Source organism: Alternaria postmessia (assembly GCF_024291825.1).
Source record: "Alternaria postmessia strain BMP 2775 chromosome Unknown scaffold_57, whole genome shotgun sequence".
In the NCBI taxonomy this organism is placed as follows: domain Eukaryota; kingdom Fungi; phylum Ascomycota; class Dothideomycetes; order Pleosporales; family Pleosporaceae; genus Alternaria; species Alternaria postmessia.
In genome coordinates, this window is record NW_026260130.1 from 72,676 (window position 1) to 99,840 (window position 27,165).

The 27,165-nt window shown below is 51.8% G+C and overlaps 12 protein-coding genes across 12 annotated transcripts; 7 read left to right on the plus strand and 5 right to left on the minus strand.

Moving 5' to 3' along the window:
- Positions 1 to 827: 827 nt before the first annotated feature.
- J4E82_007850 (uncharacterized protein) lies at positions 828 to 1,700 on the minus strand (the record flags this gene model as incomplete). The annotated part of the gene is made up of 1 exon (XM_051734091.1): positions 828 to 1,700. One exon carries the CDS (start codon positions 1,698 to 1,700, stop codon positions 828 to 830), a length of 873 nt encoding a protein of 290 aa, XP_051586148.1.
- A 73-nt stretch (positions 1,701 to 1,773) lies between these two features.
- Positions 1,774 to 2,556, plus strand: J4E82_007851 (uncharacterized protein; the record flags this gene model as incomplete). Its single annotated transcript, XM_051734092.1, has 1 exon — positions 1,774 to 2,556. The coding sequence occupies one exon, from the start codon at positions 1,774 to 1,776 to the stop codon at positions 2,554 to 2,556; it is 783 nt and encodes a 260-aa protein (XP_051586149.1).
- Positions 2,557 to 3,020: 464 nt separating this feature from the next.
- On the minus strand, positions 3,021 to 3,968 carry J4E82_007852 (uncharacterized protein; the record flags this gene model as incomplete). The annotated part of the gene is made up of 1 exon (XM_051734093.1): positions 3,021 to 3,968. The coding sequence occupies one exon, from the start codon at positions 3,966 to 3,968 to the stop codon at positions 3,021 to 3,023; it is 948 nt and encodes a 315-aa protein (XP_051586150.1).
- Positions 3,969 to 4,474: 506 nt separating this feature from the next.
- Positions 4,475 to 6,506, minus strand: J4E82_007853 (uncharacterized protein; the record flags this gene model as incomplete). Its single annotated transcript, XM_051734094.1, has 2 exons — positions 4,475 to 5,512; positions 5,565 to 6,506. 2 exons carry the CDS (start codon positions 6,504 to 6,506, stop codon positions 4,475 to 4,477), a joined length of 1,980 nt encoding a protein of 659 aa, XP_051586151.1.
- Positions 6,507 to 7,198: 692 nt separating this feature from the next.
- On the plus strand, positions 7,199 to 8,231 carry J4E82_007854 (uncharacterized protein; the record flags this gene model as incomplete). The annotated part of the gene is made up of 2 exons (XM_051734095.1): positions 7,199 to 7,834; positions 8,058 to 8,231. The coding sequence occupies 2 exons, from the start codon at positions 7,199 to 7,201 to the stop codon at positions 8,229 to 8,231; spliced, it is 810 nt and encodes a 269-aa protein (XP_051586152.1).
- Positions 8,232 to 8,419: 188 nt separating this feature from the next.
- J4E82_007855 (uncharacterized protein) lies at positions 8,420 to 10,839 on the plus strand (the record flags this gene model as incomplete). The annotated part of the gene is made up of 3 exons (XM_051734096.1): positions 8,420 to 8,423; positions 8,491 to 9,512; positions 9,568 to 10,839. The coding sequence occupies 3 exons, from the start codon at positions 8,420 to 8,422 to the stop codon at positions 10,837 to 10,839; spliced, it is 2,298 nt and encodes a 765-aa protein (XP_051586153.1).
- An 878-nt stretch (positions 10,840 to 11,717) lies between these two features.
- Positions 11,718 to 11,996, plus strand: J4E82_007856 (uncharacterized protein; the record flags this gene model as incomplete). The annotated part of the gene is made up of 2 exons (XM_051734097.1): positions 11,718 to 11,813; positions 11,862 to 11,996. The coding sequence occupies 2 exons, from the start codon at positions 11,718 to 11,720 to the stop codon at positions 11,994 to 11,996; spliced, it is 231 nt and encodes a 76-aa protein (XP_051586154.1).
- A 525-nt stretch (positions 11,997 to 12,521) lies between these two features.
- J4E82_007857 (uncharacterized protein) lies at positions 12,522 to 13,559 on the minus strand (the record flags this gene model as incomplete). The annotated part of the gene is made up of 1 exon (XM_051734098.1): positions 12,522 to 13,559. The coding sequence occupies one exon, from the start codon at positions 13,557 to 13,559 to the stop codon at positions 12,522 to 12,524; it is 1,038 nt and encodes a 345-aa protein (XP_051586155.1).
- A 1,397-nt stretch (positions 13,560 to 14,956) lies between these two features.
- J4E82_007858 (uncharacterized protein) lies at positions 14,957 to 15,895 on the plus strand (the record flags this gene model as incomplete). Its single annotated transcript, XM_051734099.1, has 4 exons — positions 14,957 to 15,131; positions 15,259 to 15,336; positions 15,391 to 15,681; positions 15,750 to 15,895. The coding sequence occupies 4 exons, from the start codon at positions 14,957 to 14,959 to the stop codon at positions 15,893 to 15,895; spliced, it is 690 nt and encodes a 229-aa protein (XP_051586156.1).
- Positions 15,896 to 16,361: 466 nt separating this feature from the next.
- J4E82_007859 (uncharacterized protein) lies at positions 16,362 to 17,663 on the minus strand (the record flags this gene model as incomplete). Its single annotated transcript, XM_051734100.1, has 1 exon — positions 16,362 to 17,663. One exon carries the CDS (start codon positions 17,661 to 17,663, stop codon positions 16,362 to 16,364), a length of 1,302 nt encoding a protein of 433 aa, XP_051586157.1.
- A 1,093-nt stretch (positions 17,664 to 18,756) lies between these two features.
- J4E82_007860 (uncharacterized protein) lies at positions 18,757 to 20,606 on the plus strand (the record flags this gene model as incomplete). The annotated part of the gene is made up of 2 exons (XM_051734101.1): positions 18,757 to 19,209; positions 19,449 to 20,606. 2 exons carry the CDS (start codon positions 18,757 to 18,759, stop codon positions 20,604 to 20,606), a joined length of 1,611 nt encoding a protein of 536 aa, XP_051586158.1.
- Positions 20,607 to 23,332: 2,726 nt separating this feature from the next.
- Positions 23,333 to 24,658, plus strand: J4E82_007861 (uncharacterized protein; the record flags this gene model as incomplete). Its single annotated transcript, XM_051734102.1, has 2 exons — positions 23,333 to 24,458; positions 24,609 to 24,658. The coding sequence occupies 2 exons, from the start codon at positions 23,333 to 23,335 to the stop codon at positions 24,656 to 24,658; spliced, it is 1,176 nt and encodes a 391-aa protein (XP_051586159.1).
- Between the last annotated feature and the right edge of the window lie 2,507 nt (positions 24,659 to 27,165).

Below are 27,165 nucleotides of genomic sequence, written 5' to 3' on the forward strand. Positions count from 1 at the left end.
TCTACCTTCGGCGACAGTGAGAGATTTCTCCCAGAGACAAGGAAACCCGAGAAAGAGACTGCTATCACCCGTGAAGAGGGCAAGCTTGTCGGGCAAACGCTAGTATCTACGCGGTAAAGGCTGCAGAGCGGCAGGTCGCTTGTGGCGGACTACTGGAACGAGGACATGCGACAATCCCGCGCCAGCCACGGTGCAGTTGGGGACACTGGGGCCTGGGGACAAGACGAATAAGAGGTGCAGCGAGAAGTGGGAAAAGAGGAAACGCAAATGCAAGCAATGCTGGAGAATGATACGCCGGCTATATCGAATGCCCGTGGTGCTGCCGCCTCAGCGGTTCGCGCGTGATATGTTAATCGTCGCGGCCGCGTGACGCCATAAGAGGACCCTGGACGTGTGCATGGGGGACCTCGGAAGTCGCCATGGCATGCTTGCACCCACCCTACGCGTCGTTCCTGCCCTCCGCCCTCCGGAGTTGGCTGCCGACGCGTAGTTGACTCCCCTTCAGCTCACATGGCAGTTCCCGCCTGAAACACATCTCGGACGACCATTGCCGTGGAATATGTCGCCGCCCAATCGAGCCTCTACGCCTCACTGCAACTCTCGCACCTAGCCGTCACCTGAGGCTGCCATCACGGTCATCTGCAGCAAGAGCGGCGCATTCGTTGCAGACCCACTTTTTCAATTCAGGTCTAGACACATCTCCTCCAAAAAATGCTATGCTAGTCTTGTTATCATCCTATCCTTCTTGAAATCTTCCAACAGTATAACACATATCCAATGAGATAGTACGACTCCTCGCCACTCCATTGACACCCTAGACCAATACGCTAGCTATGTCCGATGCGTAGTATACCAGCCGAACAGGTGTTGTTATACCACTCCATCTGCAGATCGTCCACCATGTGCACTTGCGGTATGCCCAACAGGTATGTGTAGGCATTGAACTGGATCCCGGAAAGCGCCCGGAACTGGTCGTTGAAGAAGATCTGAGTAAGGTGGCAGTCGATGTACCCCCAGCATGCTGGAATCGTCGCATTCTGTTCTGCAACGAGCACCTCTTCTTTGAGGACAGGGTCATAGCGATAGCCAGACACCCGCAGTGTACAGGGCTCGAGACCGCTGAGAGCGCAACCAAAGTAGGCAGAGTACGCGTTGAACCAGTAGGCATCGACCGAAGCCCGTGGTCCGGCACCAAGCTCACCGGGAAGCATCATGCCCGCAAATGGCGTGTTGGGAAGGAGGCGTCCGGTCAGAGGCAGGAACATTGCGATGTTTGGCTGCGAGATGGCGGGGTATGGCTCCCACATGTCAGGTATATATGTATATCCGTTGGCATAGAAGAGGTGGTGGTACGGGTTCGTCATGCCATTGGCAACAAGCAGTATGCTGTTGTCATCACCGACGACTGTGTCATCGAAGGTCAGTGTGAAGTTGCCCGACTCGCCGCACGACGACGGTCCTGGGAGATCCGGAAGCGCCACGGTTGTCGTTGCAAGCATGCTTGTCTCCAAAGTTTGGGTAGGCTCGACCTCTGTGGTGGGAATGTCCTGACGCCTCGCCAATGTTGCCGTTCCTTCATCGCCTTCTTCGAATATCGTCGTCACCACTGTTTTGGAGCGCCTCGACCTGGATGAAAACACTTCAAAGGAAGGGAGAGCTGAGAGCGGTGTCTGCCGCTCAGTCCGTGTGGTCAACGGCATGGTTTGCAAGTCCGATGGCAGCGGCCCGGTTACTGTGGGGTATAGTCCCGTCCAGTATGACATTGTTGTCGTGATGTTGGGTGATGGGAAAACGAAGCTTACTGCAGCATCTCCGAACGAAATCACCTTGGTCACGGCCCGGAAGAGAGACGAGGACGTTGCGTTTATGCCAGAAGGAGAAGGTGGAGTTACTACTGGAGAGGTGCTTGTCGTCGACGTCAATGTTAAAGTGAGGGTGCTTGGTGAGACAACACCAGAGCTCGCAAGAGACATCGATGCAGTAGTGTCGGTCTGGATGCTCATAGTGCCATCAAGTGAGGTTGGGCTGCCACGCAGAGAGCTAGAGCTGGGATTGGAGCTCGTTATGGTATTCGACACCAACAGTGCAGAGGAAGACGTTGAGTTTCTGACGATTGAAGACGAAGAGTTTGTACTAGGAAATAGAGTGGGAAATCCAGTCAAGATATCTGAGGCCAGCATGCTGGTCAAAGGCGTACTCAAGGACTGCAATGATGAAGTAGAGCTCGGTGTAAGAATTGGGTTGAGTGAAGAAGCAGACAGTGTAGAGAGTGACAAGGTAGATCCTGTCGGTAGTGTGATCGAGATGCTGTTTGCACTGCTGGTCTGTGTTGGAGTTGAACTGATTGGAACCGAGCTACCCGATGTGATACCGGAGTTTGTACCTAGCAATGAGGTAAGAGTCCTTGATGATGTGCTTGAGGAACTCCCAGTACTGCTGGCCAGGCTAGGACTTGGATTGGGTAGGTTCGAGGTGCTTGAAGATGGGCCGGCAGGAGAAGATGTTTCCGAGGAAGGTCTTGGAAGAGACACAGTGAAGCCATCGCTCCGCGTGTAAGACGACACAGAGGACTCCAAAGAAGTCGTTGTGCTAGTGGTAAGTGAAGTCAATTTACTTGATAGAATTGATGTCCATGTTGTAAGAACACTCGAAGTCAGCGGTAGACTGAGCCCTGATGTAGGCTGCGAAGACATGCCACTAATCGTGCTCGAAGGTAGGCTTGGACTCAGACCAGGCAGGCTGCTCGATAGGATGACGGATGGGAGACTAGAAATCGAGGGTGTGGAGAAGGTGGATGGCAAGACAAATGTAGATAGCGTAGTGACAACAGTAGAGAGTCCGCTGCTGGTAGTGATAACGGTGGCAGATGTAGAAAACGACGGATATGGTCTCTGTGGTTGGTTGATCGGTCGAGTTAGGTCCGACGTCGCAGATGATGTTGGGCCCAACGGGGACAAACTCACAGACGACAAAGCCATCGAAGAAGTTAAAGGACTGCTCCCAAAGTCACTAGTACCGACTTACGATCCAGATGTGAGTCCAGAGGCCAATGACGACGTAAACGTTGCGCCTAGTTCTGGGTTAGACGGGTTGAATATGGACAGCGCAGATGTAGTTGCCGTCTGCGTTGGTGATGCGGTGGCAGCACCGGAGGAAGATGTTCCTATTGTCGACAACGAAGAAACGATAGGTGTAATATCCGCAGTTCGGGTAACAAGGGTACTGAAACGACTGGGCGGCGAGATACTGTTGAGCCACTCTGTTGTGCCGTTGATGACGGAGAAGTAGTATGTACCTCTTGCAGGATTTGTAGGCGATGCACCGATGAGCGAAACCGTAATGATTGGCCCAGGCACAGTGACATAGACGACGCTGCAGTTTCCATCCAAGCCTTGAGCGGCGACTCCAGGCAGAGCTCTGAGCAGAAAATCCAGTACGACGTAGAAGCCAGCGATAGCCAAGCCAACCAGAACTAATGTCAGGACAAGATCCTGGAGGGTTTGTCGATCGGTCCAGTGTATCCGAACCAAGGCCAGGAAAAATTGGTATGTCCACTTCAGGGCACGGCATGGCCACCAGCCACCAGGCTTGAATCCCCACAAGGGCTGCTTCGGAGACTTCGTCTTGGGTTGGGAGTGCTGCTTTGGACCTTCCCATGTACTTGAGATGACCGAATCTCGTTTTTCTTGAGCACCCTTGATACGCGACATAGGAGCAGCAGGCGAGGTGCTGTTGGAAGTTTTGGATGTGGTTGGGTCCTTGAGTGAGGCGGTGGTTGGCGTGCTGAGCTTGCTTTGAATAGGGTCTGCTAGTAGGTGCCGCCGATTAACTGTACTGCTTGTGGATCTGGTTTTGACGTTTTCGTTCACAGATGTCGAAGTTGAGGGGATGTTGGAGCCACTGATGCTGCTGGTAGATGTATTTTCCTTCCTCGCTCTGTTTTTATTGCGGACTTTGTTCTTACCCATGATGAGAGAGGAAATGCTGTTGCTATGATACACCTGCGAAGATGATGCTGATATGCTGTTGTGCAAAGATTGTATTGCGCAAGGTATTCAAAAGTGCTGTTGTGGTGATGAAGGACAGCAGTAACAGACTGATGCTTTAAAGCCCAGCGCATCGAGAGCGTGCCTGCCATGAGTGCGTTAATAACAAAGTGAGCAAAGACGATGGATTGATAGAGTGAGAACGACGCGAGATGTTTGCAGGGCGTGTGGAAGGCAAGAAACGTAGTGGTTGATCGCTCTTGTCTCGGGATGTCGCAGCACCCGACGATTTGACATGTAAGAATCCGTGCTTAATTAATCCTTGCAAATGTAGCTTGCCTATCGCCATAGTCACCATCATTTGCTCTACGCCTTCAAACAGCACAGGTCCTTTTTCTCCACTGCATGCTCTTAACATACATCACTAGACGATCAAGTTTGTTAGAGTAGTAGCGACTGGGCAGCTTCTGATTGTATCAACTCTCCGATTACGCTCTTATCTCCCACATCCTGATATGTCCAGCTTCATTGGCAACTGCTAGTTGCGCAAGGCTGCCTTCTTTCTCCTCCTCTTCGGTCGGCCTTCCCCACGCGACCGCCGTGATTCTGCCAAGTGGCGTCTTCTCTGTAGGCCAGTTCTTGAAAACAGTAGCTGATGGCAGATGCACAAGCCTCATGGCATTGTTCTTCCAGCGACTCGCCATGGCAAGGACTTGGCCGTCCGCTGTGAAGGCAAGATGCGAGATCGGCGTCGTCAGATTCTGCAAATCGCGCAACGGCTTCGGTGCCTTTGGGATACCACCATTTGAGTCGGCTTTCGTGCTGTCGACTGACGGGTCCTTCTCGCTCCATGCTCGCCGGTCGTAGACATTGACCACGCCACTTGAGCTTCCAATGGCCACCCATCGATCACCACCCAGCCAGCTTTCACGCCCGCTCTTACCGCCAAGTGCGATGGTTGTAGTACCCACGGCGCCCTCGTCGTTCCATCGTCCAACGACACCCTCTTGGACGCTCCACTCAGTCACCTCTCCGTTCTTTCCCGCAATGCTCATACCGCTGCCATCACCCCACCACGCGAAGTCTGCAATTCCGCCTCTTGACTCGATGCGCACCTGTGTCGCCCATTGAAGAGTTCTTGCATCTAGAATGTTGACAACACCACCGCCCTTTCTTGAAGAGCCTCTGAGAGCCATGTATTTGCCGTTGGGTGACAGGGAGAAAAACTCCATTGTTCGCTGTTCGTGCTGATGGCCATAGACACGCGACACCTTCTCAACTCTGCCCGTTGCGATGTTCCAGACATGGAAGTAGCGGCGTCGTGCGCTAAGGAAGATGCGCGAGTCCGAAGGGGAGGGGTGGAATGCTGTTGTTGCCAGTGGGGTGCGCTTGATGTGCAGAGATGTAAGAAGAGGGTTCGGGTTCGGCGGGTTGGGGTTGACGTGGTGAAGGTAGAGCGTTGAGCTAGGGCCGGATGAGAGGAGGAGTGGATACGCAGGATGGAAGGAGAGGGAGGTGACGGCCGACTAGAGAAATGGTCAGTAAGATGTTGGCGTACGATAGTATTGCGCTACTCACCGGCCCGGCCTTCGCGACATCTTTCAATCGCTGAATGTCGATGGTGCCTGCTTGCAACTTCCTTCGCTTCGCCATGCTCCTTGAAGTGCGTGAGAGAATATCCGCATCCTTGAGCAGCAGAGCAAGCGGCTGCGTAGTGAGATCGTCTTCATCCACGTCCATGTCGCTGGCAGACTCCTCGCCGCTCTCGTCGTCATCCATGGTCCGTCGCCGCTTCTTGTTGGCCTTGCCTGTCGCGTGTGCCGCCCAGTCTGGGGTGGGGTAAAGCCTCTCGTACTGCTTCCGTAACCGCCGCGCGTATTCCTTGCCATTGACCATGTCGTCGTCTGCCGTTTCTCGCAACTTCCTCAATTGCGGCACCGAAGCCAGACTAACAACCAGTCTTTCGTCGTCGCTGTCTTCCCAGGCGGGTTTGCCGTCATCCTCGTCCGACTCGGTTACCTTTGCGGCTACCGAGCCTGCTGGCGCAGGAACTGGACCAGCATCGAAGAAGAATAGATCTTGGTCTGCCACATTGTCCAGGTCGGCCGCCTCTGCTCCAGAATCGTCTGATGAATCTCCGTATGCGCCGGCGGTAGGATCGAGAGAGAAATTCTCCAGACCTTGACGGAAACCTTCCGAATCGCCGAAAATCATGCGCTCCAGCTCCTCTTCCTCAGCGTCTTTGGGCAAGACAGGCTTTTCCCGCTTTGACTCCGTCTGGATATCTATGCTCTCCGCATCGCTGTCTTCGTCTTGAGCGCCATCTTCCTCGGACTCCTCCTCTGTGCCGAAGCCTTCGAAGTCGTCTTCTTGTGGTTCCTTCACCGGTTGCAGTGCGCCTGCATTTGCATCGTCGCTGCCTTCGAGTTCGGGTTGGAAGCGCGCAGGGTTCTTTGACTTCTCGGGTACGTAGTGCTGGTGACCACCGGATTTGTGTGGAGTTGTCTTTACGGGCGCCATTGCGAGTTCTCGTGAATGTGCAGAGAGAGCTGCTGGCGCGCCATCGCAAAACTGAGGGAGAAATTGTTGCAGGGATAGCCCTGTTACGCGGCAAAGATAGGCGAAGCTCCGCAGCCAGCACCTCTGACCCACAACCACGCAAGAGTTGAGATGCACCATGTCCCAGCGACGAGCATGTCCTCCAAGATTAAGCACCTTCGGATAGGGAGACAACGGTATTTTGTTGATTAACATCGAGACCAGGGCCATGTCCAATAGGTCTGCCTTTTGCAGGCTATTACCCAACCCCGCCGTTTTAACACGCTTCAACTGTAGGAAAGCATTGTCTGTTAGGCCTACACAGTATGCAATCTGGAGCAAACAACTCCATCCTTTCACATCAAGTACGCGGAACGGAAATTACAACACCCTGAACTGTGAGTGAAGAGAATCGTATATACTCTTACGCAACATGCTTCGGACTGCCATTGGCTGACTATTCCGACTCCGACGCGCATCTTAGGCGATACTTAACCGGGCAAGGCTTGTATGACTCTTGTCCAGGCAGATAGATGGTTATATAAGCACATTTCAGGCCTTGATATATCTCTAGTGTTGTCACATGTCTCATAGTCAAGTCCCATATTTATAGTCGTTACTCTTCTCTCTCACCCCAGACCTGTAAACCTCTCCATTTCCAGGCAACCGACAACATGCCAGATTCAAGCCTCGCCGTTTCACTTCTCAAACCCGAGGAAGCAGAACAATATATGCGTATACGGCATGCGGTCTTTCGCAATACCATCAACAACATCCTCTACTCTCGGGGCGAGCCATCTCAGAAAACGCTCGACAGAGTCACAGAAGATATACGTGATGGCGTAATCAACAAGGGCATCCTCTACCTCAAGTGTGTCGATACCTCGACCGGTGAGATGGTCGCAGGCGCACGTTGGCGCTACGTCAAGCCAAAAGAAGAAGGCGCGAAGGAACGTACCTGGGAAGAGGTAGATGCTGGTTTCACCATCCCAGAACCGTACGACGAGAGTGACCCAGAGCTCTTCAAAAGTCTCTACACTCTGTTCAACTCGAACAAGCGGGAGATTCTTGGCAACAGGCCCTACTACGTATTGGATACGTTAGCCACACTCCAAGCCCACGAGAGAAGAGGAGCCGGAAGCATGCTGGTAAGATGGGGCTGTGCAAGGGCGGACGAGGTCGGTGTCGAAGCCTTTCTCGAAGCCAGTCCCATGGGGGCGCCAATGTATGCGCGGCATGGTTTCCAGCCAGTCAAAGAGGTGAGTATCGATCTGAGACAGTGGGGTGGAAAAGAGTTGATGAACTTTATCGTAAGTCCCTCTTCGAGTCCCAATCTACTTTGCAATATGTCTAACGCCATCGTAGCTTATGTTACGACCTGCAAAGCAGTCGTAGTCATCAAGAAAGAATGCAAAAGAGGCCAGTTTCATTATCTCTCTTTATTTGCGTTATTTGCAGGCTATCCTAGTATCAACATAAGTGGTATGCTAATGTCACGTATGATGGATGTTGCAAACATGGGCATTTTACTAGGGTTCCTTTTCTCCTACGGTTCACACAGCAGATTCAGACATGAATCGATGTGGTTTCATATATTTACTGTCTGTTGCGTATGTCAGGAGTTTAGATACGCTGAAATTTGAATCCATTGGCGAGGATTTGAGTGCAATGGTAAAAAGATTCGATTCCAGCATCTTCGAGGAGTAGTATCTCAAATCTTGATGTTTATAGTAAAAATGTGGCCCGACAGAAGCCATTCATGGTCCGAATGACTTTATGTATTTTTCGTATATGCCACATTCAATTTGAGGCACCATCGGGAAAGCGTTTACTCCGGAGTCCACACCCCGGCGGGTTTAAGGCCCCCAAAATTGGCGACACCGTTTAGCGCATTAATGAGTAAGCCCTAGGGTCGTTCAACTTCGCGCATACCGTCTTCGTCGCATCTGACTGTACTTCGGTATAGTGACTGCATACTGTATGAGCACGTGGAGCCATACGACATCGTTGTCCGTCAAGATGGTCTCAGCGCCTTCAGATGCCCCTTTGGATGCATCTCATCCCACCAATACTACGGCCCAGGAGCCACCAGCACCTAAGAGCTTCTCGTGTGTACTATGTGCTCAACGAAAAGTCAAGTGCGATAAGCGGCCGGATGGTTGTGCGAACTGCACCAAGATCCGGGTTCGATGTGTTTACAAGGCCCCACCTCCAGCCCGACGAAGAAAGAAGGGCGTGCGCGAAATCGACGTAGCTACCAGGTTACGCGTGTACGAAGACGCGCTCCGCCAACTCGGAGTGGAGCCAGAAGATTTGGTCAAGCAACATTATGCGAAGGCTACACGTGGTGAAGAGCTGGTGACTGGGTTCAATGGTTTCCTGGAACCACATGGGCCTAGTCGAGCGCGAAAAGCACACGTAGCATCCGAAGTTGGTGTCCTTGTGTTGGAAGAGGGTAAATCGCGATACTTGGAGAACGGATTGTGGACAAGCTTGCACGCTGAGTTTCGTGAACCCAAGGACATCCTCGATGAGTCTTCAGATGAAGAGGTGTCCAGAGGCAGCTACGATGTCCCACTATCTCCGTCAGCCACGGATGGCGCCGCACTGGTCATGGGCGTGCACTCAACGTCGAGCAATCTTCTGTCTCTACACCCGAACCCGGTCCAGATCTTCAAATTATGGCAAAGCTATCTCAGAAACATTCACCCGCTGGTCAAGATTTGCCATGCTCCAACGACTCAGCAGCTCATTTTAGATGCAAGTGATAATCTTCATGCTCTTCCCCGAGATGCCGAAGCCCTTCTATTTGCTATCTACTGTATAACTGTAGAGTCGTTAGAAGATGTTGAGTGCCTGCTGATACTGGGAGAGCCGAAAGGCATAGCGACTCAACGATTCCGGCAAGGTGCTCAGCATGCATTGGCCAATGCAAATTTCTTAAGAAGTTCCAGTGTCATGCTGTTACAATCGTTCACCCTGTTCGTTGTAAGTTTTTGGATAGTGGTCTTGATATTCAAGTCTGAACGCTAATGCACGACAGCTGTCTCTACAGGACTTCGACGCCAGAGTGATCTGGATCTTTTCCGGTATCGCACAAAGGATTGGCCAACGCATCGGTCTTCATCGTGATGGCGACACTCTGAAACTACCGCCATTCGAAGCAGAGATTCGTAGGCGCCTCTGGTGGCAGATCATGGTGCTCGAAGGCTCTTCCCAGAAGCTCGCTGGAACTGGCACATCTGGTATGATCCTTCGAGGCGATGTGGGAATGCCATCCAACATCAATGACAGCGACTTATTCCCAGGAATGAGAGAGATGCCAAAGGAACACGACGGCGCCACCGAGATGATGTTTTTCCTCATTCGATGCCACGTTGGAGATTTTCTCAAGCGATCAGCGGAAGACCATACTACTTTTGATGGCCTTTGGCACCGACTCAGTACAAGCGCGGTACAAGTGGCTACCAAAGACAAAGCCATCAATGAACTTGAAAATCTTTTCCAGCGGAAATTCCTATGTTATTGCGACCTATCTATACCTTGGCACCTACTATGTATGCATCTCGCCAAGTCTGTCCTCTTCATGATGAGGTTCATGGCTCACAGCACCGACTCTTACAACGTTGATATCTCTCCCAAGGAAAAAGACATGTTGTTTGATCTGGCTCTCCAGGTCGCAACTTCGCAGAACCTGGCATACACTACGAAGGAGCTGCGTGGCTTTAGGTGGCATGTCAACCTAAATTTCCAGTGGAAGGCTTTCATATACCTTATCTCTGAGCTCTGTCATCGGACTGGAGGAGAGAAGGTAGATAATGCTTGGGCAGAAATTGAAAAGAGCTACACTTTCCACCCTAGTTTCGATAGGGATCTCTCGAAGCGAGCGCTTCCTATAGCCGTTGACAACCTCACGATTAAAGCCTGGGGCGCCTACAAAGCAGCGCAGGGCGCGCCATGTACTTCTGAGCCTCATTTTATTGAGCTTATACGTCAGCGTCACCGACAACGCCGTCGTCCAAATCTGACCAACTCTACTATCACCAACGCAGCCCTGCCGGCAATGAGTTGGAGCAACGAGGAAAGCACTATCGAGGATCACATTCAAGAGATGTCTAACGCAGATGATGCGAACTCTTTCGACTGGGCCGAGTTCAATGCTAGTCTAGGTCCACCCGATGATGTAACGGACCTGGCGTCTTTCGAGTTTCCAGAGCCGATGAACTGGTCAACTCTGGATGATTTTTTGGTTGACTTGCGCAATAATGGTGACGTAGATGCTAGTTTTGTGACTTCCGGAAACAGCAAGATGTGAACTTGTCACAATATCAGGGTCTGTAGTCAACGGGAGCAAAGCGATCCGTACTTGCACTCACCTTCACTTTCGACTTGGACAGAAAGCTTGCCTTGTGCGCTCAACATCCCACAGACACTCGATCCCGTACTCCACTACGAATATGTCGTCACCTCCACGGTCGAGTACGTCGCCACCTCCATGGCCGAACACGTCGTCACCTCCACGCTCAAATAGGTCGTCACCTCCACTCTCAAAAATGGTGAGAGCTTCACGTCTTCAGGTTGTAGATGCAGTCGAGAGGCAAGCCTCCAAAATCTTGCGGCACCAGCGAAAGAGCTGACCTCTCTCACAGCTGTCTCACTTCGGGTGAATATTCAGATCTGACTATCCAATGCGGCGATGACGTCTACAAAGTCCACAAAGTTGTGGTGTGCACACGGGCAGGTTTCTTCGCTCGAGCTATCAAATTCGGTGGCAAGGTAACGAAGTTTTTTTTCATTTATGTTATAAAACTTGACAACAAGTAGGAGGCTCAAGAGAACGTCATCAATCTCCCTAAGGACGAACCCACAACTATCGCTTCTCTCGTGAAATACTTATACTCAGGCACATACAGTGAAGACCTCTTGGGAAACCTGGACCCTGAGCATACGGAACTACACGACGCGTCGAACATCGTTATTAGGCGAACCCCGTTTTGGTTTTATGAAAACCGTCGCCGCTATACATACGATTTTCCTCATACCTGTTCAGATGATGGATGTAACGATTGGTGCTTGTGCGCACACCACTTCTGCACTATCAATTGCGATTCCACATGCCAAGCCTTTGTCTGCAATGAATGCTGTTCATTGCGAGTTCCCGGATCACCTTCACGGCTCCTCAGTCATTCGAAGATGTACGAAATTGCCGACAAATATGAAGTCACTGGGCTCAAGGAGCTGGCATGCAAAAACCTCGCGCTTGCTTGCTTAGCTTTCTGGGACGACGAGGTATTTCCCATTGCCATCAAACATGCCTTCTCTACGACCATAGCCGAGGATAGAGGCTTGCGAGACGTCATCATCAAGATCGTCTCTGGCCACGACTCACTCGTACGCAAGGCGGAGATTCAGGCTGTAATGCTAGAGCACAGTGACTTGGCTGTAGGCGTTCTACTGAAGAAGGCGGGCTAGGATGATGTGGGATGATGATCAAGGGCGATCAGCAATGCCAAACCACCAAGAGATGAGAGATGCGCTTTAAAGACAATGTGCTATCGGCTCACCATAGTCTCCACTTATAGGATTCAGTCTACATACACAGATCTTTCATTCAACCGAATACTAGCTCCGCGTATTACTTAGTGTACCGTATTTCAGAGCACCATAGTATGCGGTAGAAATTAACCGAGTTCGACATACTCATAACCTGGTCTAATTGGTGTTCATGTATCTCTTCCAAAACTACTTCGAGATTACGTCTTCGTCTGTCACATATGGTCATGTTGGAAGAGAAAGGGCAACAGGCAGTGGTCCCAGGATGATAAGACACAACAAGTCAATCTAGTAGAAGCTGTGTGTATTGGTTTGGACTCAACAACGTCTTCATTATACGCTTGAATTGCTAAATCTATATTCTAAAAGCCATTACATGAACCCTGATATGCATATTACATTAGATCTATCGTCTTCTTCTCATAATTCATAAACCAAAGGCCTCTAGTTGTAAGTGTACACAGGCGAGGCGGGAAGAGTACCGAAGTCACCAGAGCCGAAGGGGCTGCTAGGAGAAACCTTTCCGCCATTGATGTCTGACACACCGAACCAAGCAAGCTCAGCACCCTTGTTGACTGTGATGACAGCGAAAGCAGGAGCGGGCTGCGCAACGTATCCCCAAGAGATGGTCAAGTCGGATCCAGTGGTGCATGGCTGGTTGGCCCAGCTTTCGCTAGCAGCGTTGGAACCCGGCATGCGGATAACAGTGCAGCGCTCGGTCTTGCCGTCTGCTGTAACAGCGAAGTTGTAGTCGCAGCCGGAGTTGCCCTCAATGCAGTAACGGGTTAGGTCCGAAATGGTCCAGGTCTTGCCCTCCACAAGCTTGGGGTTGGAGCCCGGTGCTGCTGTTGCAACAGGGGAAGCGACGGCGGATGGTGTAGGGCACGATCCAGGGTGGGCAGGGTTGCAACCTCCTGGAATGCCAGGGATGGATGTGAAGGTCGCGGCGGGGGACTTGGTGGTTGTGTCAAAGTAAGAAGAAGGGCACGAGCCAGGATGAGCGGGGTTGCAGCCACCAGGGATACCAGAGATGGATGTAAAGGTAGCGGCAGGAGCCGCAGTAGTGGTATCGAAGTATGAGGAGGGGCATGAGCCTGGGTGAGCAGGGTTGCAACCACCGGGGATGCCGGAGATGGATGTGAAAGTTGCAGCTGGAGCAGCGGTGGTGGTATCAAAGTACGAAGATGGGCATGAACCTGGATGAGCCGGGTTGCAGCCACCAGGAATGCTTGAAGCGACTGGAGTAGCAGCTGAAGTCGACTTGGGCAGAGCAGCAATCTGGGAGGAGCACCATTCGCGGATGCGAGCAGCGTCTTCACCGTAACAAGCGGTCCGATCGCATGAGCATATGACTTCAGCAGTGCCCGCAGCGACGCACGCGTCGTAGGCAGTCACGCATTTGTCGTCCTGGCGCGCGCGGAAAGTAGGAGATGCGGTCGCAGCCGACAGCATCAACGCAATAGCGGCGACTTTGGAGAGCATGTTGGTAATTGTTCGTATGAGCTTCGTGTGAAAAGGGTGTTTGTAGGATGTGTTGAGGAATTGATGGTAGTTGTGCTTGACTGTCGATGGAAGAAGCGGATGAAGACAGTCGACGATGCGATGGCTGGATTATATAACTTTCGTGAACATAGCCGTGAGGATATCATTCTCAATTGATGGCATAGCCCGAGTGTGACCGGATGTTCGGAGAAAGCACAACTCAGCACGACCTTGCTTAGCTCTCGAACCATGCTGTGGCAACCATGAGGCTCCCGGAGCGGCGATTTGACGCTCATTGGCTGAAGAGCTGGAATTTTACGATATTCGGCTCTTCTTGCGCCGCAATACGAGGCACAGTCGTATGAGCGACTATCATGACGATACTGCGCTTGACACGAGGGGTGTCCCGTGGTTCGAGGGTCTTTTTCGATAGTTCGGAAGCATTCCGGCGAGGCTTCATGGGCAGCTATCGGCTAGTTGCTCCATAATTAGGACCACGCTAACGGCTAACAGATGACAGTTGAGCTTGATGAAAGCTTGAAAGGTGATCGCCTCGCCTGTAACCCGAGCAGCGGTGACAGAATAGGCAGGGTGGCTGGTAAACGTACGAATGGAATGGACATCGGGTTGGTGAAAGTCCGAATACGACTTCACTAGAAGTCTGTGGGTAGTGACGTGGTAATCGTCTGGCGGGCGGTTCTCCACAGGAAAATAGGTCAACGGCAGAGGCCACTCCGCTGCGCTCGAAGTCCATCGCCGAGCAGCTTTGCTGAAGGAACACGGTGTACGGTCACCATGGTACGGTCACCATGTGCATCGATGGCCGCAACGTGGAACATCCTCAGGTGTAGGACCATGGACCGGCAGTCGATGCGTGGTAGATCCCCGTGGGCAAAAAGCAGATTATGTCGAGCATTACGAGAAGAGTCAGGCTCAGGACATCGTTTGACGACATCAATTCCTACTATCTCTCATTCCTTAACTTCCTCTCGTTTTCTCTATTTCGATCTAGGAAAGCAGCTATCCACTGCCATAGCGGAGAAGGCGTTCATGAAGCGGCGGTGCAAGCAGACTGGCGCTTGCTGTACACGTACGACGAAGCCATTCAATTAGAAGCTCTTCTATTCTCCAGCTGGAACGAATATGCGACACAGTAGTATGAGACAAATTTGACGAACTTCGAAGGCTGAGAAAGTGGCTTTGGCTGCGCTGGGCGACCGGGCGATGGCGCTACATCACATCCACGCTAGCCTAGCCGTTAGCGCAAAGCCACGCCGCTCGTTTCCCTGTAATCGTCATCGTCAACAGCAAGAGGTTGGAACAGCTGGCCAACAAAGCTTTACCAAACACCACAGACTCCCGACCGAGACCCACTATCAGTAGCTGAGCTATACAATATGGTTCCTTCCACTGCCGACACTCCCAATGTCGATAGCCCACGTAAATTGCCTACAGCCGAGGAGTTGTCGGAAGCGCTCAAGATTGATGTATACGACCGAAAGGGCAAGACCAAGGCGCTAGGTGACCTTGTCAAAGGGCAGAGGACTGTGTTAGTGTTTATTCGGCATTTCTGTAAGTGTTGGGTAATGTGACTAATGACAGCCCTGGGCCCACATCATTTGTAAGGGCCGTCAACCACTGGAAATTACCAAAGCGACTAAGACCGGGATACAAGAGGATGGAGCACTGACATCTGCAGGGTGTCTGAACTGTCAAGCGTACGTTCGCTGTATCAGTGAATCTATACCACCATCAAACCTGCCTGCTAATACTCAAAGTACGCATTACCAATGAAAAATTAAGATAGTTTCAACTAACGTATAGCACCCAGTCCTTGTTGTAGGATGTGGCTCCCACCAGCCCATTGACACCTATGCTACGAACTCATCCTCAAAGTACCCCATTTACACTGACCCAACACTCCGCCTACACAAGCTCTTCAAGTTCAAGTCGAACCTAGCTGAAGGGAAAGCTGGCGATGAACAGCGAGATTACATGCGCAATGCGGGTAGTACGATGTCCAGGATCTTTGGTGGCATCAAGGGTGCATTGGGGAATCTACAGCATGTGAACTCTGTAGGACCAAAAGCCTTGAATGGTGGTGAGGTGGTTTTGTCTGCCGGTAAGTATCACTTGATGCTAGCTATGTTGTAACTTCTCAACTATGGTACTAATAGCGATGGTGTACAGATGGCGAATGCGAGTACATGTACCGCATGCAGAATACGGTCGATCATACCAACATAGCGGAGCTGGCAAAGATGATTGGAGCCGAATACATACCCGTAGATGGCGAAGAGAAGAAAGCGCAGACTTGCAATGAACCGGCTACGTGAGCGTTTGGAATTGCATCCTACCACGAGAACCGCCCACAGCAGACACAGATTGCTGAATAGGTTTGAGGACGTCTCCAGCTTTCTTCGTATCTGTATGTTGTGATGCTGTAGCATCAGACTGCATAGGGGATATGGCCACCTTTGATGAGAAAGAGAAGGCGAGTGTCCAGCTGCGACACCCATATTCCAGACCTTTTATTGACATGATGCTCTTTGAAGTTGTTTCTCATGTGAATGTTGTTTCAAACGCATAATCTCAATATCCGAGGATTCTACTACAACACATTATCAATCGGTTTTATTTGCTTTGAGAATATGCATGAGAAGGTGGTCGAGGTCTCAACATGCAGACAATTCACGGGAGATAAAAAGGATATCAAAATTGTTAAAACAAAATACATTGGCAAATTCATGGGTATATCTAACATGTCGGTGATCTAGTAAAGTCATTACGCAAGTCCCAAATCTATATTTCCTGTCCAGCGGCAGCGATGTCTTTCGCTTCATCTCTCATTCTCGCAACTTCTTCATGTTCCCTCTTCAACGCTCTCCAATCGAACTTTTCAAACGCAAAACTCCACGTCTTCTCGGCCACACTCAACATCCACTTGCTCATGGGGCCAATATCGTTGCCGTGGAAGCTCTTCCTTCCCACGTGCTGAACTAGGGGAGGGGTGATTGCGTATCTCAGCTCTCCTCTTTCGTTGGCGAAATCCTCCGTGATGACGTCCATGTAGCCGAGATGGCGCTCTTTGAAGTAATCAACGAGTTCGCCAGCTTTGACGGTAGGAAAGACGAAGGCTTGGCTGCAGCAGGCGAAACGAGGCATTTCGTGGACGCCGACAGCCATGGGTTGGACGGTAATGCGACCGAGACCGAAATACGTAAGAATCAATATGCCAAGTATGGTGTACATTGCCAGGAAGCTGCGGGGTGTCACAAGGGCGAGGGTGAGTTTCGTAGTCGGCTGTGCGAACCGAAAGAAGAGAATAACGATGGTTGGCACCATGGCCACGTATGCCGAGTTTTTCAGGTATGTTCTCCACTCCTCAGCATTCCAGCCCAGGAACTCCTCGGTGTAGAAGAGGCGCAGATAGAGGAAGTCGGGTTTCGCCCGCTGCAACGCTGCCTGTTGCTCTGCCTCCTGAATGGCAGAGAGAGTACGGTGGTACCAACCATCCACGGCTACGGTATCGTCTTCGAATAGAGCCACATAAGGCGTAAATTTCTCTGTACACTTGTCCAACAGATATTGGTAGTCAAATAGACCCTTCTCCAAAAAGTTGTTTCGTGCTTCCATGATACGAATGTACTGCATGCGGTCGAAGCCATATCCGTAGGTCAGTACTTCATCGGCAAGACCGGCCAACCACTCCTCGTTATGTGCAGGATGCGCCTCGGGGTTCGAGTGCGGTATGAAGACGATCAGGTATATCTCCTGCCGCTCTTCGGGCGTAAGACCGTCCAGCAACGAGCCCACGGCGTCTGGCAGGTATTGAGCGCCGTCCCGCTGGTATGAAGGTATGCCCACGCATAGTTTTCGCTGCTTCTCACCACCAGCCTTGGTCACGTTGGCGGGGTTGTAGGACGAAATGAAGGACTCGGCTTGCTGTCGTCTGATGGCGGAGTAGCGGGGGGCATAGCCTTTTCGTGGGTTGAAGAAGACGGATGTAGGGTCGCGTGCTGATATCGAGTTTATTGTGTAGAAGAAGCTCACGGCAACAAAGACGGCGATGCCTATGACAAGGCGTGAGGGCGAGAAATGCATGATGTGCGGGTAGTGAACGAGAGTGATGATGGGGCCAGGGTATTATCGCATCGCTAATCGAAAAGTGAAAGTGGAAACGAAAGTAAGGCCGGGGGGCAGGTCATGTCATCGTCAGTGTTGGTGGTGGACAAACAGAAGGAGAGATGGGAAAAAAAAGACAGGAGCGACGCGCGCTCAAGATGAGGCGGCTTGAGTGGCCGGAGCTGAGGGTCCACCAAAACGGCGGATCTTGCCTTACGAGGATCTGCCGTGGCTGACGAAGGATAAAATTAGCAGGCCAGCATGTGCGTGGGTCGATGCTTGCAACTGCTGCTGGAGCTGGTGGCGGTGACGGCAACTAAGACGACGCGCAAGATTGCCATGGCTGCCGCTGAGGACGCAATAAATGGAGGCCATCAATGCCGAGTCAATAGGGGAAACAAGTAAACAGTGACATGGCAGACTCGGTGCCACTCGGTCATGTCGGCGGTACTCGCACGTAGGTGCCATGGTGGTCAGTCATGTCATTGCTCTTCATTTTAAAGGATCGATAGGAGAATTCTAGGGACGAGGCACGACGGGTTGAACCGATGGATTTGGCTCCTGGCGCCTCTCTAGCGTGACAGTGACAGACGGCTGCGACTCCGCTTCATCCTTCGGTAATTGGCAGACGTTTGGCAACACCATATTGTTTGTTTCATGATAAGATTGCCGAGTCTACAGGACTGCTTGGTGTCTTGCGCGCTTTCCTGCACCCAAGACCACAACCGCCTCTCACCACATTCATGTCAAGATGCGATAGTCGCTGTAACACGTGCGCACGCATGTTGGCGCGCCACAGCCGAAGTGGCGCGATGACGAACATGGTGAAGTCGACATCTCATGCCCGCTGCACTGCGCATGCATCGCACTGAGTCACACAACTCCATCGTCGCTGCTTTGTAAACATCCTCCCAGGGCCTGTAGCATTGGGGCGTCTTCTTTGATCCAGTCATAGCCCTTTGACTCACCAGCCTTTGATCCCCCGCTCACCTTGGAATCACTCATATAGCGTACCAGACAGCTTCCGCCTCGACGCGCACAACCTTGGAAGCAGCAACCCTCGCTCGGTGCCATGCCCAAGAAGCACACCCCCTCGTACACGACTGCCAAACCCTCCTACGTCCACCCGTCGCTGCAGAGTTCGCGCTCCCCCGCTTCCTCTTCGTCGTCGTCTGAGCCTCAAACCGTCAACCAGCGCATACAACAGCTGCGTCGCGAACAAGCTCCCAGAGCAACGCCCGAACAGCGAGATGAGCTCACATCGGTAGTAAGCAGTCGTACTGTCCCGCCGGAGCTGCGGCGCATATTGCACATACCCGAAGTTAATGCTCCTAAACCAAAGGCCAACACACGGGCGCGAAGGGTCATGGGCGGCGTGAGACCGCCCCCAGGTCCTGCCGCACCTACGAGCTGGTTGCAGACAAGTCGCCATGCACCATCTTATACGAGAAAGAGGAAAGCTGAGGCAGACAAAGGGGCCGTGAGGTTTGGAACGCTGGCCACAGTGACCAATCAAGAATACAAGGTACGGCGCTCCCCAAAACGTGGCTAGCATATGAGGGAGCTCGTTCCTTCTAGCTTGTACCCACCCAAAACATACCCTGAAGGCATACGTACTGTACTGCGTTAGCACCCAATGGGAGAGTAGCAGAGTATGCCTTTGGGGCAAGTTTTGGTGTCCAGGGAACTACTCATGAAAACGAGCTCCTTCGTACTGGGTCTTCAAGGCTTAATCGTCCAATGCAGGCTTCTTACTCATGACAGCGCCTGCCACCACCGCGAAGCCTCGTCCACTACTGTCTACGGTCGTTTGCCCAAAATTGGGAAGAGCTCATCGAGTACGAACAACACTACATAACATCCCTACCGACCTCGCTGAAAGAAGCACTATTGAGTTATCTGACATTATACGGGGAGAAGGGAAGCCTGGACTTCAAATCGCTCAGAATCCTGTTCCAAGATGAAGAGGGCACTGGTACAACAGGATGGGAGGAAGTCCAATTCCTCGATTTCAGCGGATTATTGAGCGAACGCTTCAAGATTAACGATATTGGAAAATGCGTCAAGCGTCATAGTGCTATTACCACTATGGATGTTGCGGCCCTTCGCGTCACTGACGAAATCGCCGAGTCCTGGGAAGAGGAAGTTCAGGAGAGCGTGACAATTCCCTCGGTACCAGCGATGAAGCTCCAAACTCCCTTTTTCAACAACTTGAGCCGACTGTCTCTTGCTCACCCTGGGCAATGGGCGTCATGGCCCGATCTGCTTCGCATCTCGCCGAACCTCAACAAGATCACGCATCTCTCCCTCGCTCATTGGCCCCGTCCCACAATGACACCAAACGCCAACACCACATCGATGGTTTCCCAACAAACAAGTGTTTCACTAGGAGGATCACACTTCTATTCCGATCTCGACGACGACTGGCATGAAGCTACCAATATCTTACGTCGCTTTTCAAAAGATACGTACTCACTACAGTGGCTCGACTTAGAAGGCTGTAACTGGCTTAAAGCCTTGACGTCGCATCCCGGCCGCACAGCTACGGATACAAATGCAAGTACGGAATGGAACACACAAACTGGAATTCCCGGTCCAGATTGGAACGACGCCTGGCGCCGTATAACCTACGTCAATTTCTTCCAAGGCTGGATCCCAAGCGACAGTCAAAGTCTACAAAATATGCCTGCGGGCATTGTACCAGTGCAATTACTCCGCTGGCTAAGGGATAACAAGGACAAGGAAGGTGTTAAATGGCGTCTGAATCCACAGGAAACCGGGCATGCGGTGGCGGAGTGGGTGAATAGAGAAAAAGTCGCTAGACTTGTTGGCATGGACATCCAGGGCATCCGTAAACGAGGCGAGGGCGCCTGGTGTCGCATCGACTTTGGATGGGGAGCTTCTGGCGAGAGGGTGGTCTGAATCGAATGGAACACGTATTCAACCCAATAGTCCCTTGATTCTTCTACATTTCTAGCTGTGATGCAGCGTCCAAAACTAAAAGGGAGTATTCAAAGATATAGAATGACTACCGCCGAGATATATGTGCCGACATATCCGATAGGTATGACATCGAGCAGCAATGCGACTATTCATAACCTCAATCTCCTGAACCCCTTTAATCAGCGTCGACACTTTGATGATTGTTGAGAAACTACTCCTCGTATCGACAAGATAGGGCTAATGAAGATCGCATACCCACATTTTGTGCTAGCTGACTCGCTAACGCAGGTGCCTCCCGAGTTAAGTAGTAGATGGGTACGTGCGGTCATACACCGTACAAGCATGGCTGGACATGGTGGGCTCTTTTACGACCATGGAGGAGTGCATTTATTCTTGGTACTTCATGATGCTGAAGCCGACGACGCGCAATTTGAAGTTGAGGAACGCTAACGATATCACCTCTGCACAGCCAACGCTGCTATTCATAGACTGCGCGGGGTTTGGACTGCTGCCCTAGTATCGATGGTCGGTCTGGATTTAGATGCTACTTTTTGTAGTCGACGCGGAACTCCCGAGGTAGCACAGCCACATACCGGATGCAGCTATAGCATGAAGAAAGGTGCTGTATTGGTCAATCGCTTGTCTATTAGCTGACATTGCGCAATATACACTGTAATGCATTCTAATTCCGGGTACTGTTGGTTCCAAGACGTTACGTTTTGCTTCTCCCGCCTCAAAAACCGTCAACTCTAAACGGCATGAACGGCAGCAGTGCGCGCGGTTGTTTGCTTTTCGAACCCAAGACTTGACTGCGGGTAGGCCCAGCCGAGGAACGGAGCGTTTCGGTAAAAGACTGTTCCCAGCGGGTATCTGAAACCGTGACACGTGAGCTGTAACGTTTTGCGCTGACAAGAATTGGAGGTCAAGAAGCTGACGCGTACGTTACGGGTAAGCAAGTGACCGAAGACTGGAGTTTTGGTATGGGGAAAGGTAATTAGATTTGGGTGGACATCTTGAAAGGGTAATTCGCCAAAGTAGGTATTGATACTGTCGCAAAGCCACAGTTGTTGCGCTGTTGCTTTTGCACGGCCGTTATTCTAGGATGTCTGTAGAATCACTTTGTTAACCAGACGTCGTCATGTCCTTGTACAAGCGTCTGCGCTTGAGAGTGATGCGTAGAGCCGGCGGACCATTGTCCATAAGAGGGAGGCGTCTTAGTTCGTGAGATGAACGATAGCAAGCCACCCGCGTAGTGTAGACGTTACAAGGGTGCTATAGCCTCAACAACGGATTTGCCGGAGTCGCTATTCGCGGAAGGTGTTGGCATTGCTGCCTCGTATTCACTGTGGCCTTATCTCTCAGCCGGGGGCATGCCATGCTCACTACATCGAAGGGCAACAATTATTGTTCTACTCCTAACAGCGAGTTTAAGGATTTGTAGGTGTAGTACTCTGATCCGAGAGGCGGGGCGATTCTACCAAGCCGCGCGGGCGGGGAGGGCGGAACCGAGATAAAGTGTCAATGACGTGGTGATGGTCGATAAACTCGCGGCTTCATCATCGCGATAAGACGCAGGTCGAGACTCCCGCCAGTAAGCGTGCGAAGTGCAGAAGCGTGCCGTAGTCATGAGCTTAGCCAGATAGGTCCCACAGCAACCAAGCGTGAGTTGATGCAGCTACACATGTCTATAGAGAAGAGTGCAGCCCGGTGCAGGTCGTCAGCCAACGAAGTTTGAGCGGCAGTAGATGGCGCGGGAGGGCTATGCTGCAAGAGGTAGGACGCGGCGTTTCACCTAGTTCCTTCCGAGTCTGCAGTCAACGCGCGTCTGGACAACGTAGAATCAAGGCGGCCCAGATTCAAGCTTCGAAGCAACAACGGGTGTAACAATCGTAGTGCCACCACGGCATCTAGAACCGGCTGCGTTAAAGCATCACAAATCCTGGGAGGAAGGACGATTGTATTCCCAGATGTTCCTGCGATGTGAAGGTGGCGTTCGTCACCGTTGCCATGCATTGCCCCATGTCGCCGCCCAGCTAGGGCGTGAATGGACGGGATTACTCAGGTAGTGATGAGGTGAGAAGAGGTATACTTGTCATGAGCAGGCTCTCCACTCGGCATACACGAGAGGCGTGGAAAGCGTGAAAGATCGCCCCAGCGTCGTAATGAAACCAGGATTGCTGAGGGGCGTGTAGAAAGACGAGGCTCGGTGCGCCAACTGATTTGGAACAAGCTTTGCCGCGATGTTGAGTCGGCCATGGAACATTCGTCGACGACAGGCACGCTAGACGGCTAGCGTGCCTGCGAACGTGAAACTCGGAGCACCCCTGCTTGGCTTTGGCTCTTTGGGGGTTCTCTTTCAAAAAGCCCGTGGTTATCGCCGCCGCCCATGCCTCTCATAGCCTCTGCAGCCTCCCTTGTCCTCGATGTCGTTCGTTCTTCCCTCGTGTCCGTGAATTGCGCGTTCCACCTCTCATTTCTTTCTCACTACTACCACCACTAGCCCTTTCTCGCCGATAAGGTCGACTCTTGCCCGAGCCAGAGCGTCGAATACCACCTTGTACCTCAAAACTCCGACAAGGGCGTCCGCTCTGAGACTACATCTTCCCACCTAGGTCCTATCGAGTTCCACCTGTGGTCACCCTTCACTCACCGAGGACCCGTCCCCTCCCCATCATTCGCCGGGCTCTTCAACCGCGCCGGCCACCATGCTTACCTTCAAGAAAGCCCTTGTGCTTTCCCTGGCTTGTTTGACGCTATTCTTCATCTTCAAGTCGCAGCACCACGGTAGCACAGCCCCCAACTTCCGCAATGCGAAGGAGATGCCCAGGCCGACCGCCTGGGTGAACCCATCCGACAGGGAGCGCGCGAAGCTCAAGGAGAAGGAGTCGAAAGAGGCGCAGAAGGCCGCAGAGAAGGCGGAAAAGACCTTCGATACGCCCGGTGCGCCAGCGCCCAAAAAGCCGAAAACCCAAATCAGCATGGACGAGCTGAGGAAGCGCCCACTCAAGGAACAGCTAGAATACCAGTTCCCCTACGATGTCGACGCGAAGACGCCCGCATACATTTGGCAGACATGGAAGTACACACCGGCACAGGGCGAGTTTGAGGAGATGTTCCGCGAGCCAGAGGCCAGCTGGAGCATCCACCACCCGTCTTTCGTCCACGAGGTCATCACCGATAATGTCGCAGTACACCTGATCAGACATCTATATTCTTCTGTTCCTGAGGTCATTGAAGCCTACAACGCTCTCCCTGTCCCTGTGCTGAAAGCCGATTTTTTCCGCTACCTTATCCTCCTTGCCCGTGGCGGCATCTACTCGGATATCGACACTTCGGCATTGAAGCCTGCGTCGGATTGGATACCCTCTGACGTACCCGCGAACACCTACGGAATGGTCATCGGCATCGAGGCTGATCCAAATCGCCCGGACTGGGCCCAGTGGTACTCCCGCCGCGTCCAGTTCTGCCAGTGGACTATTCAGTCGAAGCCTGGCCATCCCGTGCTTGTTGATGTTGTTACAAACATCACCCAGGAGACACTTAACCGCAAGCACGCGGGCAAGCTCAGCAAAGACTACAAAGGCATCATCGAGTTTACCGGGCCCGCTGTCTGGACCGATACCATCTTCGACTACTTCAACAACCCCGACTACTTCGATATGAGCACAAGCAAGGGTAACATTACATGGGAAAACTTTACCGGCATGAAGGCGCCCAAGAAAGTTGGTGATGTCATTGTCTTGCCCATCACAAGCTTCAGCCCCGGCATTAAGACCATGGGTGCTGGCGAGGATGACGACCCAATGGCCTATGTGAAGCACAACTTTGAAGGTATGTAGTTTTTTCTTCTTTTATCGAGCATCCGAGCGTACCGTCGTATCACGCTCCATCGTGCTACGCAGTACAAGCCACCGAGATGCAACCGTCCTTCGATTACACCCGCCTCAAGTCCCTGGTTGCCTCAATACTGACTAGCAATAGGTACCTGGAAGCCTGAGAGCGAGCGTCACATCGGCAAGACATACAACTGAACGAACAATCCCTGCGAATCGTCCGACCGAGCTCACCACATCACACCACATCACACAACCGTATTCACATATAGTGTACACCGCATTGAGCTGCAAAGGAAATGGGCAACAGGGAGTTGCGCGGCGGGCATCAGATAATGCCGATTCGAGTCGTGTGTGAGGAAATACAGCTTCCGGGGGGTACAGGCTAGTGGGTTGTGTACACGCGTAGTTGTGAGACGCAGCACTGGCAGCCAGACTATCAACGTCGAATCGTTTCTGCTGTTGCCCCGACGCTGGCATGGAGAACAGGAAGCAGCGCGGGCACGGAACATGTGTTGGTACAGCACCAACATTTTCAAATCGGCTTCAAGCGCTGAAGTACGAAAAGTTTCTGTTTTGAGGTTATATCGGCTGCATTACTACTTGGCGTATGACAGCGTTTCATCTACTTTTTCCTACGAGAGGCGTTTGGAGATATGCCTATGGCGATACCTGTGCATACATTTGCTTTAAATAAGATACGCCATTCCCTCATCACGTTTTCCGTTTCTGAGAATCATGTTTTGTGTCTTAGCTCATTGTGTCATAGTGCCTGACTGGCGATCGAACTATCGTACATATACTTTAAAACGAGAATCTAACAGAGAAAAAAAGAAGAAAAGGTACTATGGGTATCACAGTCGAAAAACCACCAGGGTTTACAAATCACCATTCCATAAAATCCATCACCAATCTCATCGCCTGTTCCCCCCAAATAAGTCGCCGATCTTTCCCATCGTGCTCAATAGACTGCCTCCGAGCGTCGGTCTTCTCTCCAGCTCCCTGTCTTTCGCATACCTCCTCTCATACTCCCTTTCCGTCTCAGGATCCAACTCCCCGTAATGCTGATCGTGATGTCTATGATGTTCATCCTCGTATTTATCTTCGCCATCCGCATACGCATGTGCATTATGTGCGTGCGTGCTATGATGAGAGTAGTGGCTTTGTTGCGAGGAGGTGCGTGCGTAGACGGGAGCGGCCTGGGGTGCATAGTTGACGGGAGGTGGGTAGGATGTAGAGGTCTGGGGGGCGGGATATTGGTACATCTGAGGGTTGGACTGACGAATGGCGATGGCAGGGGAGCTGGGTTGGAGATATGTCGGCCGCTGGCTGTTGTAGGAGGAAGAGGAGGAAGTGCGCCGGTGAGATGGTATGTGAGGTTGTGGCATTGATGTCATTGCGCCGCTGTTGTAAGGGGTGGTTGGCGAGGATGAGTATATGGGTTGTTGTTCGGGGATTGGTGAGAAGTAGTTTGTGGGTTGCTGGGGTAGTGGCACCCCAGGCGTGGTGGGGTAAGGCGGCTGTTGTTGTGGATATTGTGGATGTGGTGGATATCCTGATCTGGTGGAGTCGTAGGAAGACATGGTGATGTTTCGTGGGTAGTGGATTGGCAGATGGCGGGATTTTCCCATGCACGGGTTATGATATCTTTTATGTCTCCAATCGATTGATACTGGCTGTGGCCCTGCGCTGTATGCCCTTGGCCCTGTTTCAAGGTTTGGCGATCGGCAACGTTGGATGTCGTATGCGGCTGGCTGTGGTGCTCCTAATACAGGATTAGGTGTCGATAACGGATAGATTGTTGTTTCAGAACGATCACAGCTAGAACATGTGGTCCCAATAGTCTTAATATATTTAATATCCTAAAAGGTTGATCGGCTGCCTTGGCTTTTATACTCCATCGCGCGCCTCCATCGGTCCACTTCTCTCACCGAGCCTTATGTGCACATGCACGAACTAAGTCTTTCCGCGGTGAACTAATGCGATCCGGAGGGCCCTCCTCACCAATTAGTGCTCACCCAAGATCCATCCCGGCTGCCAAGGAATATCCGTCCTGTGCAATCGAAGGCGAAAACATGAGGGGCAACGTGGACTGCATGCTATGATGTCACGCTCTTAGCCGAAGCTTCACCGGCAGCCTGGGTTTAACGTCGGGGTGCCTGGCGTTAGCGATCTAAGATGGTGTGCAGTAATCCGATGTTGTTGGTGGAGAGACGAAAGGGTTGCCGATCGTTTTCTCGAAGCCGCGACGTGACATAAGCTTGGCACAACCGTGCGCCAGCGTGACGGCTAATGAAGCGCATCGTGACCTTGTGAAGCGACCCTGCGGAAAGCGCTTACATATCATCGTATCTTCAGTCACTCTGAAGAGGATATGATAACATTTACCAACAATTACGCCGCAGCGCTTTGCTCAGAGTCCGTCAGGGGTATCCACAAGGAGCTATCGCACGATCATAACGATGCAAATATGAACAAATGCGTGAAATGCATGTCTTGCACACGCTATTCTTTGTGCAAGCGTGGCATCTGACGCTGTAGTGACTTTGCAAAGCGCATGGCGCGTAGATTGCCTTTGCAGCATAAGTCTGTTCTTATGAGATATAGCTGAGCCACAAGCTTATCAACGGTGTATGTGGCTTCATTACAGTGCGATCCCAACTTCGAATGAATTGATTCGTCCATTGTTGCACTTCAGAGGCTGT